The sequence below is a fragment of the Salmo trutta genome, chromosome 15 (genome assembly GCF_901001165.1).
Source record: "Salmo trutta chromosome 15, fSalTru1.1, whole genome shotgun sequence".
NCBI classification, from domain to species: domain Eukaryota; kingdom Metazoa; phylum Chordata; class Actinopteri; order Salmoniformes; family Salmonidae; genus Salmo; species Salmo trutta.
The window spans coordinates 16,878,509-16,890,704 of NC_042971.1; the positions used below are offsets into that span (position 1 = coordinate 16,878,509).

General features: G+C 41.6%; 2 protein-coding genes across 11 annotated transcripts in view; one reads left to right on the forward strand and one right to left on the reverse strand.

The window, feature by feature from the left end:
- LOC115148559 (transcription factor 7-like 2) overlaps nucleotides 1-4,718 on the forward strand; it is a 68,410-nt gene extending 63,692 nt beyond the window's left edge. For 4 of the 10 annotated variants that reach the window (XM_029690549.1, XM_029690546.1, XM_029690547.1 and 1 more), the window contains 2 exons: nucleotides 190-262; nucleotides 2,876-4,718. In XM_029690549.1, the coding sequence (XP_029546409.1) occupies nucleotides 190-262; nucleotides 2,876-3,194 (392 nt within the window). In that variant the 3' untranslated portion in view covers nucleotides 3,195-4,718. Of the gene's footprint in view, nucleotides 1-189; nucleotides 263-2,852 lie in introns of all 10 variants that reach the window. The other 6 variants (XM_029690552.1, XM_029690556.1, XM_029690554.1 and 3 more) reach the window with 4 other exon arrangements.
- Nucleotides 4,719-4,780: 62 nt separating this feature from the next.
- LOC115148560 (S-phase kinase-associated protein 1) lies at nucleotides 4,781-11,283 on the reverse strand. The gene is made up of 6 exons (XM_029690557.1): nucleotides 11,142-11,283; nucleotides 10,239-10,335; nucleotides 7,796-7,869; nucleotides 6,592-6,735; nucleotides 5,667-5,807; nucleotides 4,781-5,437 (listed from the first exon to the last, which is right to left on the reverse strand). The coding sequence occupies exons 2-6, from the start codon at nucleotides 10,333-10,335 to the stop codon at nucleotides 5,402-5,404; spliced, it is 492 nt and encodes a 163-aa protein (XP_029546417.1). The 5' UTR covers nucleotides 11,142-11,283; the 3' UTR covers nucleotides 4,781-5,401.
- Between the last annotated feature and the right edge of the window lie 913 nt (nucleotides 11,284-12,196).

A 12,196-nucleotide genomic window follows, 5' to 3' on the forward strand; every position in this document is an offset into this window, starting at 1 on the left:
ACGTCTGCCCTGACCTCTTTATCTGATCTGCTCTCTCTCTCTCTCTCTCTCTCTCTCTCTCTCTCTCTCTCTCTCTCTCTCTCTCTCTCTCTCTCTCTCTCTCTCTCTCTCTCTCTCTCTCGCTCTCTTTCTTCATCTCTCCCTTTCTTTCCTTACTTCTTTCCTATGCGCATGTTGCCTTGTGCTCAGACCCTGGCTCTCCTAAGAAATGCAGAGCTCGCTTCGGCCTCAACCAACAAACGGACTGGTGTGGTCCCTGCAGGTGTGTATCTCTCGCCCTCTCGCTCTGCTACCCCTCTCTCCCTCCTCTGTGAGCGTGCCTCAGCCCACTGCTGCGCTCTGCTCTGCATGCACTCATCTCACTAACCCTGTGACCCACGTCGCCCCCTACAGGTAGAGAACCCCAGCGTACTGGGGTGTCAGGAGGCTGTATTGGAAACTAAAGCTGCTTTGCTGGCTGGTGATGGGGTGGGTGTCTCAGGGATTTGTGGGTGAAGAGGTGGGGATGATGGGTGATGATGATCAAAGGAAAGTGGGAGAGAGATCCTATAGGTCTGAGGGGAGGAAAGGGTTTCACACATATTGTTGAAGTCGGAAGTTTACATACACTTAGGTTGGAGTCGTTAAAACTTGTTTTTCAACCACTCCACAAATATCTTCCAGAAAATGAAGTCATGGCTTTAGAAGCTTCTGATAGGCTAATTCACATAATTTGAGTCAATTGGAGGTGTACCTGTGGATGTATTTCAAGGCCTACCTTTCAACTCAGTGCCTCTTTGCTTGACATCATGGGAAAATCAAAAGAAATCAGTCAAGACCTCATAAAAAAAATGGTAGACCTCCACAAGTCTGGTTCATCCAATTTCCAAACGCCTGAAGGTACCACGTTCATCTGTACAAATAATAGTACGCAAGTATAAACACCATGGGACCATGCAGCCGTCATACTGCTCAGGAAGGAGACACGTTCCGTCTCCTAGAAATGAACGTACTTTGGTGCGAAAAGTGTTAATCAATCCCAGAACAACAGCAAAGGACCTTGTGAAGATGCTGGAGGAAACAGGTACAAAAGTATCTATATCCACAGTTAAACGAGTCCTATATTGACATAACCTGAAAGGCCGCTCAGCAAGGAAGAAGCCACTGCTCCAAAACCACCATAAAAAAGCCAGACTACGGTTTGCAACTGCATATGGGGACAAAGATCGTACTTTTTGGAGAAATGTCCTCTGGTCTGATGAAACAAAAATAGAACTGTTTGGCCATAATGACCACCGCTATGTTTGGAGGAAAAAGGGGGATGCTTGCAAGCCGAAGAACACCATCCCAAACGTGAAGCATGGTGGTGGCAGCATCATGTTGTGGGGGTGCTTTGCTGCAGGAGGTACTAGTGCACTTCACAAAATAGATGGCATCATCAGGATGGAAAATGATGTTAATATATTGAAGCAACATCTCAAGACATCAGTCAGGAAGTTAAAGCTTGGTTGCAAATGGGTCTTCCAAATGGACAATGACCCCAAGCATACTTCCAAAGTTGTGGCAAAATGGCTTAAGGACAACAAAGTCAAGGTATTGGAGTGCCCATCACAAAGCCCTGACCTCAATCCTATAGAACATTTGCGGGCAGAACTGAAAAAGCGTGTGCGAACAAGGAGGCCTACAAACCTGACTCAGTTACACCAGCTCTGTCAGGAGGATTGGGCCAAAATTCCTTATTGTGGGAAGCTTGTGGAATGCTACCCAAAACGTTTGACCCAAGATAAACAATTTAAAGGCAATGCTACCAAATACTAATTGAGTGTATGTAAACTTCTGACCCACTGGGAATGTGATGAAAGAAATAAAAGCTGAAATAAGTCATTCTCTCTACTATTATTCTGGCATTTCACATTCATAAAATAAAGTGGTGATCCTAACTGACCTAAGACAGGGAATTTGTACTAGGATTAAATGTCAGGAATTGTGAAAGGCTGAGTTTAAATGTATTTGGCTAAGGTGTATGTAAACTTCCGACTTCAACTGTAGATGTTCTCTGCGTAAAACAGATATTTCTCTTATGCTATTGGTAGAAATGGCAAAGCAGGCATTTTTTATTTATTTACAATGGATGGATGATCAGTCAGTGACTTTTTTTTACCAACTCAATCTCTTCTCCTTTATTCCTTCACACATCTGCACACTCAAAGTCACATCAGTGTAGAGGTACCTGCCCTGCCTTCCCCACCATGCCGTCACATCATGGAAATCTCCTGACCACTGTGCGTGTTGTATGTGTGTTGTGCTGCAAGAGAACAAAGGGAGGTGAATGTGGTTAGAGCGAATCCTGATCACCGCAGATGAACGCACACACAGACACACACAATCTCGCACATGCACCGCCGCTCTGCACTTTGATGCCATTTCTCATGCTCATCTGCCTTCAACTTTCTCCATTCATGCGGTCAGGCAGTGCAGCTTTTGATAGTGAACTCTGACATTTAGAATCGCTCTCTCTTCCTCCCCATCTCTAAATATTTCCTCGCACCTTCTCTTGCGCAGGCACTAAGTGACTCATGTTGGGTTCTGGTAATAATCATGGGATAAGGCGTGCCACTTTGGTTTTAAAGAAGAGGCAAACAACCGTTGTTCATTTTCAATTTAGCTTAGAAAACAACATTTCTAATGATCACGAGAAACAACCACAAAAATGATTCATGATTTAAAGGAAATGGTGGTGGGTGATCTATGAAAACAGATTTGATGGTATTCAATGGATTTGCTCTTTTGGGGTCTTCAAACTCAATTCAATCATGTTGAAAACAGTAAAAAGTTCATTTTGGTGACGCTTTGCATCCACGCTTTATTCACAGATAACTCTCTTGACTGTTCCTAGGAGGAAAAAGAAGTGCATTCGATACCTTCAAGGAGGATGGTGCGCCAGCCCCACTTCTTCCGATGGAAGCGCTATAGACTCGCCCCCCTCCCCGGTCGACGGCGTCCCCCCTCAGCACCCCTCCCTGCCCAGCTCGCCCTCGCCTGCTTCCCCCTCACACATCCCTCTGCACCCCCGGCCCAGCAAACAACACACACCCCTTATCCTCTCAAAACCCAAGACCACAGAACTCTCTCTCAAAGCTTTAATAGAATCATCCCAACAGCACGACAATCTCAATCATCATCATCATGACTGTACCCTGCCCAAGTCTCACTAGCCAGCCTCACCTGTCCTGTCCCCTCTCACACTTCCTCGCACCATCCCAACACACCGCCAGATAGACAGACAAGGCCCAACGTCATCAGGACCAAACAAGGAGTGGGGAGCAAAACGCTGGAGGAAGACCTTCACCACAAACATCCAAAAACAATGACAGAGCATTGTGTCTGGGAGAGGATGCCATTCACATCAATATGACTAACTGACTCCTGACTGATTTACTCAGTGCTCATGTCATTTTAACATTGCCGGGATGATAACTGCTTCTCTTCCTCACTGCCTAAAATCGAATTGATTCCATTTCCAAAGATTTTTACAGAGGAGTACTGTACTCCTCCTTTTCATAAGACTTTCAGACGTGTCAAAGGAACCTTTTCCAGAATAGATAGTATTTATATTGATTAATGATGTCGTATAAGGTTGAAGCTTCAAGGTAGAAGTGACAGTGTTTTTCACTGTGTAGACATGTTCTCGTCTCCCCTCGGAGAGACTCATCTCTATGTTATATTCATTTGTTTAGGCACTTCCTGCTTGTCAGTCAAATTCTTGCTAGATACATTATTTTGATGTAGGTTTCTCACAGAGAATTAAAACATCATTGGTGTTTGTTCATAAGGATGCAGTTTGGGAGATTAATTTGTTTCCTGGTGTCAAAAAGCCTCCATTATATAATAAAAAATGAAATTCAGCAGTCCTAAACTGCCTCTGTCTGACTAAACATTTTGTAAACCGGGGTTTCTTAAACTATGGGTCAGGACCCAAAGTGGGCCCTGGGATGTTAGTGGGTCGCGAGTTATGAGAATACATCTACATTCATACACTATTTCTTCTTAATTTGGTTCAATGGAGGACGATTTGAGGCACAAGAGGACTGTTAATTTCTCATTTGGGTCTCAAGCTGAAAAAGATTAAAGAACCCTGCTGTAAACTAAAGACCAAATGAGTACTATATTTTATTGTTGTAAAGTTTGTTGAATTCCCTACATAAATTTTAAGTTTTGTTATGTAAAAAATGAACTTTTTTTTTTTCAAAGTTGTTTCTTTAGTCTCTAATTTCAGTTTTCCACTAAAAGCAGTATCATTTTTTATTTTACACCCGTCTTCTCAGAGAAAACACATTTTGTGCAGAAGTTTTGCATTAGCTTTTCCTTTCATCGAAGTTATTACAGCTGTGTCAATCATTTTGAGTGTGTTCATGTTCCACCTAAGTGTACCAAAAATACATGTGAAAAACAATGGCTTTAATTTACTGCTTGCAAGTGTCAAACCCTGCTTACTTTGGAGATACTGTAGGCTGTGTACAGCAAGGCTTTTCTGTTTGTTCAATTCATGTCTAGTCCATCAGAGGGTGCTCTAATGCTAACACACATCTTAGATTTGGGGACTGCTCATATCAGAAGAATGACCACACATAAAAAAAGGTGTGTACTGATGTCTGTCTTTTCTATTTTTTACACATTGAAAGACTTCTGCCTTTGGTGTGCTCATTTTTGTTTGATGTATTAAAGTATTTTGAAAATCTGGATCAGTTTCCTCACTATTTCACATTAGATGTACAATCACAAACAGCAGCAGACAGACACATTATTTTAAGTAATTTATTAACTCCTGGAATTCAAATGGTTGTTAACCCTAAATGTCATCTTCAGAGCAGAACTGAGGAAATATTCCAATAGTACTAAGCTAGGTAAACACCCTAAGTTGAGTGACAAACAGATCGCACACATCTACGTCTTCGACAAGCACTTCCAATCCACAGGACATTTTGACATGTTTATCCCCACTTCAAATCTCCTACGACAGCTTGTCTCCTTATCATGACTTTAAGAAGACAGCACAGAAGAGGCTGCATTTACAAAATTCTGCACTGCGCTATCATTTCAGTAAAAAAAAAAGCAATTTATTCAGTTGACTCAAAAAGAAAAGAAAAAGATATTCGGTAAAAAAAGACAACTATAGCTATTCAAAAAAGGAGTTAAATTGTAAAGACCAGACTGCATCTCATGTGAATATGTGAAGTAACATTTGTAAAAACATGAAATAGCTTTTTTTATTACTTTGCACAAGCAATAGAAATGGTCATGCTATGGAGTACATGGGGGGCACTCTAATAGATTAAATGTAATATTAACACGTATGAACAGCGCAGTGCAACCAGTTAATGGAACAATCCTTTCAGTGTGTTAGTGTTGGCATGATCCTCCTTCATTTCTCTTCACACCACTGGTTCTCCTTGCGTACCTGGGGGGGAACGGGAAAAGCAGCGCACACTGTCACATGGCTCAAATGTATATTAACACAACGCAGCTCCGCATTCAGGACTGCGGTTCTGCCCTAAATAACACCTTGTTCATTTTATAGTGTACTACTTTTGACCAGGGCCTATAGGGCTCCTCACAAAAAGGTAGTGCACTGTGACTGTATAGGGTGCCATGTGGGACATCCTGAAAACCACAGAAGGCCGTATTACCTGGGCTTCCTCCTCCTCTGTGAAGTCATTTTTGATATTGAACGTCTTCCTGATCTCCTCTGGGGTCTTGCCTTTTATCATGTTGGCCACCGTCTTGCAGGTGACATCTAGCAGTCCTTTGATGTCCAAATAGTTTGCGGCCTAAACATTTAAAAAATAGAATAATAAGAGGATGAGGATGAAAAGAAAACAACTGCAAATACTGCCTTTCAAGTGAACTACTGCAGCCCTGGGCTTAGGCCGAGTAAACAGGTCTCAGGAGCTGGGAAAAACCTACTGCTCAAATGACAGACTTGTGTTACAGTTCCTAGAAGCCCTGAGCGCTACTAGAACATATTGCACAAATCACTGCACAAGAGCCATGCAAGGCTGCTTGTTTAACTTCATATGCACATAGCTGATACTTCCTGAGCCGCTTACACACAGGAAGAGAAAACGCAGCCGTCTCCATGTGTTTCTATGCAAAGCCGGTGGCAGATTTGCCTCCCACCTCGGCGGCAGCTGCACAGGGAGGGACGGCACATGCACAGGGAATTTCTCTGACGCTCAAGTCCAAATATTTGCCACATGTGCCTCCCCTCGGTGACCAATCGAATTACAGGGGGTTGGATCCCTTTTTCTGGGGTGTTTCATTGGATAATCCAGTGGCATCATAGTGGAGGCATTTTGTACCACCAGAGTTTAAGATTTTGGATAAACTGTCGGAAACTTTGCTGCTTGTGTGTAAGGCTCTTTAGTAATGAACTACTACGACCTCCAGTTATAACTTTATTACATTTTATTAAGCACCTACTCGCTTAACTGGTGCGGTATGTTCAGCTAAGCCATTGCCTAAATTCAAGACCTGAGACACTTCCACTTTGTAAGTGTGCAGGTGTCAAACTGTTTCTGTGAGTGAGTGGCAGGGGGGGTGGTAGGTACACACCAGAATGAGTTCGAAGAGGGTCCCTTGGTCCACTTTGAGGAATTCCTGGTCCCAGACGGGAATGTCGTCCGTCCTCTTCTCCTTGTTCTCGTCATCCTCGGGGGGAGGGGGGTCGTCTTTATGGTGGGTGCACCACTGGATCACCTGGGAGGGAGGAAACGGAAGTGAGAAAGGAAACAACATGAAAAGGAACAACTATTCCTGGCACACAGTCCGTGAATCAACAATCGGACACGCCAGGGCATCCACCTCCCACGGAGTCCCGTTTCAGAGGCCTAACTTGACGACCGAGGTCAGAGCACACATGACGTCTTCTGTTTAGAGCTGTATGCTTCTGGCAGAGACACATGCTATTCTACAGATGTAAGAAACAACAACCTGACGTTAATTAAGTCAGGCAGAAAATGTATAATTGTCTGACCATGCAAACATTTCCCCAAACAAAATGTAATTCATTAGCCACATGGATACAGTTGCTGAACAAACAACATCAGCTTGTCCCTCAGTTGGAAACATGCACAAGAGAGCATGGAACAATTCAACTGGGAGATGGAATAACAAAATCTTTAATACCACATCCCTTCACACAGTATAAATCCAATTAACACCGTCTACTCCTTCAGCAGGCAAATCACACCATTTGATTTGTAGAGATTCGGACAGGCACAGATGACTAGTTGCATTTGTTTGTTTACACTCCTCAAATCATCCATTGACCACATGAACATTGTAGACTGTACCCCTAAGGCCAACTATCCCAACCATCTGTCCTTGAGCAAGGCTGCACCTGTAAGTCGCTCTGGATAAGAGCGTCTGCTAAATAATGTAATGATGAATGTAATGATAGAGCACGGACCCTCACAGTGCCTCCTACATAGGTACGGATCCCTGTTACAGGTTTGGGACAGTCATTCTGCCTACACGTTTGGCTTACATTGGTTTAAATTGTGCCCAAATGTTCCACTTCCTGGAAAATCATCTAGGAGAAAAGGCTAAGAAGGGTTTGGGTTGAATTGTGCCGCTATGGATAGAATTGATGTGCAACTAAACTGATAAGAGTGGAAATAGAGATAAGATAGCCCCAGCTCTGGTTGGGAGGAGGCACTTTACCTAAGGTTATCAATGTCCAACTCCCAACAGTTTGCCTGTCCCTCAGTCCATTGCACCAGATATGGAATAACTGTCAGACAGTGAGTCCACTTGCCTTCTTGAGGATGGCTGCATTCACATTCGGGAGGGGGACTGGATCATCATCTCCTTCATCATCCATACCCAAATCTGTCAAAGACAACCATTAGACAAGGTCACACAGATACTGCCAGACGGTTTTGATAGCTGCACTTTAAATCAAAATTGTATTTGTCACACGCGCCGAATACAACTGGTGTAGACGTTCCCAAGAAATGCTTACTTACGAGCCCTTAACCAACAACGCAGTTCAAGAAATAGAGTTCAGAAAATATTTACTAAATAAAATCAAGGTAAAAGAACATTTCGTAACAATAACGAGGCTATATACAGGGGGTACCGGTACCGAGTCAATGTGCTGGGGTACAGGTTAGTCAAGGTAATTTGTACATGTAGGTCAGGGTAGATGTTTAAGACGTACTAGTGGCTATGTAGACTACATAAAAGATTCTCAACCTTATGTAGGGTGTCCACCCACTCTGCCCAGAGTTGGTGGAAACGCACTTTGGCGATGAAATATCCCTTCCTTATATTAAAAAATACATATTAGCAAGACAAATATGATTCTTCATGTTCTGAATCATTCAGTGGGGTCTTTCCTAAAATATCATTCAATCCAAAAAGTTGGATTTTGTAATCTAATACACCCAATAATAATAATAATAATAATAAAACCAATAAGAGCTCTGTTGACAGAATGGCGCGCTTTCTCCCAGTGACCTTTGACAGTTGGTTTTGACCAGAGGCTTCCGCTTGAAAGGACGTCGCTTTATGGAAATTTCAAATAGAGATCTCTGCGTGCCCTCGTTCAAAATCAATGAGGGAGTCATTTCTCCTGCTGAATTCATTGTTGGTGAAAACCCTACGTTAGGATTTTACATGTTGTGGTGGTAGTGTGCAAAGTTCTTTCCGTGGGTTGCAAAAAGCTAAATTAGCATGACACAAGTTGCATTAAATATAAAATGTTTTGAAAATAAAACGCTTGGTATACGCCCAGTGCTCCTTTAACATTTTACAGAGACATGCTTGTTTGTGAGAAATCTTCAAAGAACAAGAATTTTGCATTAATATAGGGTGTCTAATCAAAAATGCATCTTTTGACCAATGGGTAAAATAATATGTTAATTTTTGTAGATGATCCTCTATGAAAACCAATGGTCCAAACCTCATGTCTATATCCAATCAGATAAAATGTTATTGGTCACATGCACCGAATACAACAGGCATAAACTTTACAGTGAAATGCTTACTTACGAGCCCATTCCCAACAATACAATTAAAAAAGCAAATATTTGCACCAAAAAAAAGGAAACAGTAACACAAAGAATAACGAGGCTATATACAAGGAGTACCAGTCCCAAGTCAATGTGCATGGGTACGAGGTAGTTGAGGTAATACAGTATGTACATGTGGGTAGGCAATCAGGGTATATAATAAACAGAGTAGCAGCAGCGTATGTGAAGTGTGAAAGTGGTTCTATGTGTGAGAGTGTGTGTGGCGTCAATATGCTTGTGTATGTTTTGTGTGTGAGCGTATGTAGTGTGTGTGTGTTGGAGTGTCAGTGTAGTATGTGTGGGTTGGGGTTGAGTGTGCATAGAGCCAGTGCAAGGGAGTCAGTGCAAAACAATTCAGATAAATAATAAAGGAGGTCAATGTAAACTGTCCAGGTGGCCATTTGATTAACTGTTCAGCAGTCTTAAGGGTAGAAGCTGTTCGGGTGCCTTTAGGTCCCAGACGGTACCACTTGCCGTGCGATAGCAGAGAAAAGAGTATGACTTGGGTGGCTGGAGTCTGACTATTTTTAGAGCCTTCCTCTGACACCACCTGGTATAGAAGTCCTGGATGGCAGGGAACTCGGCCCCAGTGATGTACTGGGCAATACGCACTACCCTCTGTATTGCCTTGCAGTCAGATGACAAGCAGTTGCCATACCAAGCGGTGATGTAGCCAGTCAAGATGCTCTCATTGACCAAATATTTTCAGCCTCCGTTCAAAACTTATTGGGAGTTTTTACCCTTGTTGGATGGTCAAAATTAGCACAACTAAATCAATGGAGGCCAGAGAAGAAAAATAAGTTGTAAAAAAATCTGAAAAACAGCATTGTCAGCTAGGCTGGATGCTGTGCGAGAATTAAGGCTACCTGACAGGGTCACCATTGAACTCTTCATCTTTCTTCTCAAATCAAGAGGACATAAAACAATATAGATGCAAGATATATATCGATTTGAGACATGACATGTGGTATTTTCATATTTTTGTATACACTGTTAAAACTCCAATAACCTTTGATGGGATTATGGTAGTTTCATGGGGTTTGGACCATTGTTTTTTTTAGAGGAGTAACAACATAATTAACATGTTTTACCCACTGGTCAAAATATGCGTTTTGATTTGAACACCCTACTCATGTTACAACCACATGATCACAACAGAGTACAGAGCTACACATAGCTACATACCTTCCAGCATTGTCTTTATTGTAACAGACTGCTTTGCTATCTCCACATCCACCTCAAAGATCTCTCCATCTGAGCTTTGCAGTTTAATCGTGGGCATCTGTAAAACAGGAAAAACGTTTGTCAGTTTCAGGCTTCGTGTTAAATAGCGGGGTAATGACATATTGGGCCATAAACTACATGTTATATAGGGTGACAGGCGAGCCCTGTATTCGGCTTACTGACAAGGTAACAGTTACGCTACGTTGGCTAACGTTAAGGTGGCTAGTTAGTAAGCCATTTCCAATCCTAGTTAGATAACGTTACATGTTTTTGTAACGTTACAAGTAACGCCAGTTATTAGCTACCCAAACACTTGCCAGCCAAGTTCATGTTTCGGTAGACAGGCAAGTTAGTTAACTAAGTAGTTCTACCTAGCTACGTTACCAGTTCACGCAACTGACTGTATGACGTTAGCTGTAGAGTTAGCGTGTGAAACTAGCTAACGTTATCCAGCTAACTCAACATAGCGATCTAGCTTCGATTCCAGTCTGTTTCATGAACTAGGTACAGTAGTTAGCATTAACTTGCTTGGTTACTACCTACACATACAGCCTGAGTAACTGTAAATAAACAGGATATCTGAAACAGGCATATGCTGAAATAAGATGTTAGATTCAATACTAGCGCTACACTTAAAGTAGCAATAATTTCAGGTAACAGTAAGCTAACTAGTTAGCTACGTTAACCTTAGCCTGCTGTGCTAGCTGACAACGACTAGCTAACGACGTCGTCAGCAAGGCCTCGTCTTAGCAACCATATTCAAGTAATTTATATTCTCATTTAGATATAGGAATACTACATTTAAAATACAAATTATTTCACCAAGACATGCAACTAAATCGTATGTAAATGGTGGTTACTTACTGTGAATGTTTTAAAGCAAATCTAGAGATAAAATGTTAAACGTCAACAGGGCCAGACCGAAGCACAGGCAATCACTGGGACTGTGCTAGCTACGCGTTGTCAAATGGAGCAGGTAGTCTTGTGATATGCCTGAGTGATTTTCCCCATTGAGACTAAGACAGCATTTCACGTAATATTTATTAACAGGATTGTCTTCTAATGCTATTATTGTAATATTTGGTGCATTCTGTTAATTTTTGCGTCCAAAATATATACAATTATAGTATTATCTGCGCATGTTGCTCTTCATGACGTGTACTGCTCAGGATCTGTCAATTTGTCCCAGCACAAAAACAAATGACCGTGATTGTTTTACTCTCTTTGTGCAGTCATATTGTTGGCCAAGATGTTAGTATTTTTATTAATGCCATGACAGTAATTGTTTAATGTAAGTATGCCTACACTTTGTTGTTGCTTTACTTGAATAGTAGGCCTATGAAGTATTGCATATAATATGTAAAATACTATTCGCATATAACATGTGGCTATAAATATTATGTAAAATATTTTTCACAATGATCACTGATTCACAATCACACCTTTACCTTGACAGATATTCCGAGTTGTAATTTTGAGTCCTGCCGTGAGATGGCACTCTTTCCACATTATTTGTATATTACTATTTCCATGTATCTTCTTCACTTATAATAATATTTAGGTGGATGCTTAATATTTGCATTATATTCATGTCTGAATTGGAAATGTGTTTTTTTGCATATACTAACTCCCCCTAAGACACCCTCAGTAGGGTCCCGGCCAAGATCTGTCATTATCAATGGAGCAATTTTTTCATGTATTGTTTTTCACCTTTATTTAAACAGGTAGGCCAGTTGAGAACAAGTTCTCATTTACAACTGCGACCTGTATAACACCGTTTTTGCTTTCTCATTATGGGATATTGTGTGTAGATTGAGGAAATGTGTTTATTTAATTCATTTTAGAATAAGGCTGTAACAAAATGTGGAAAAAGTTAAGGGGTCTGAATACTTTCCCAAGGCACTGTACATAATCATAAG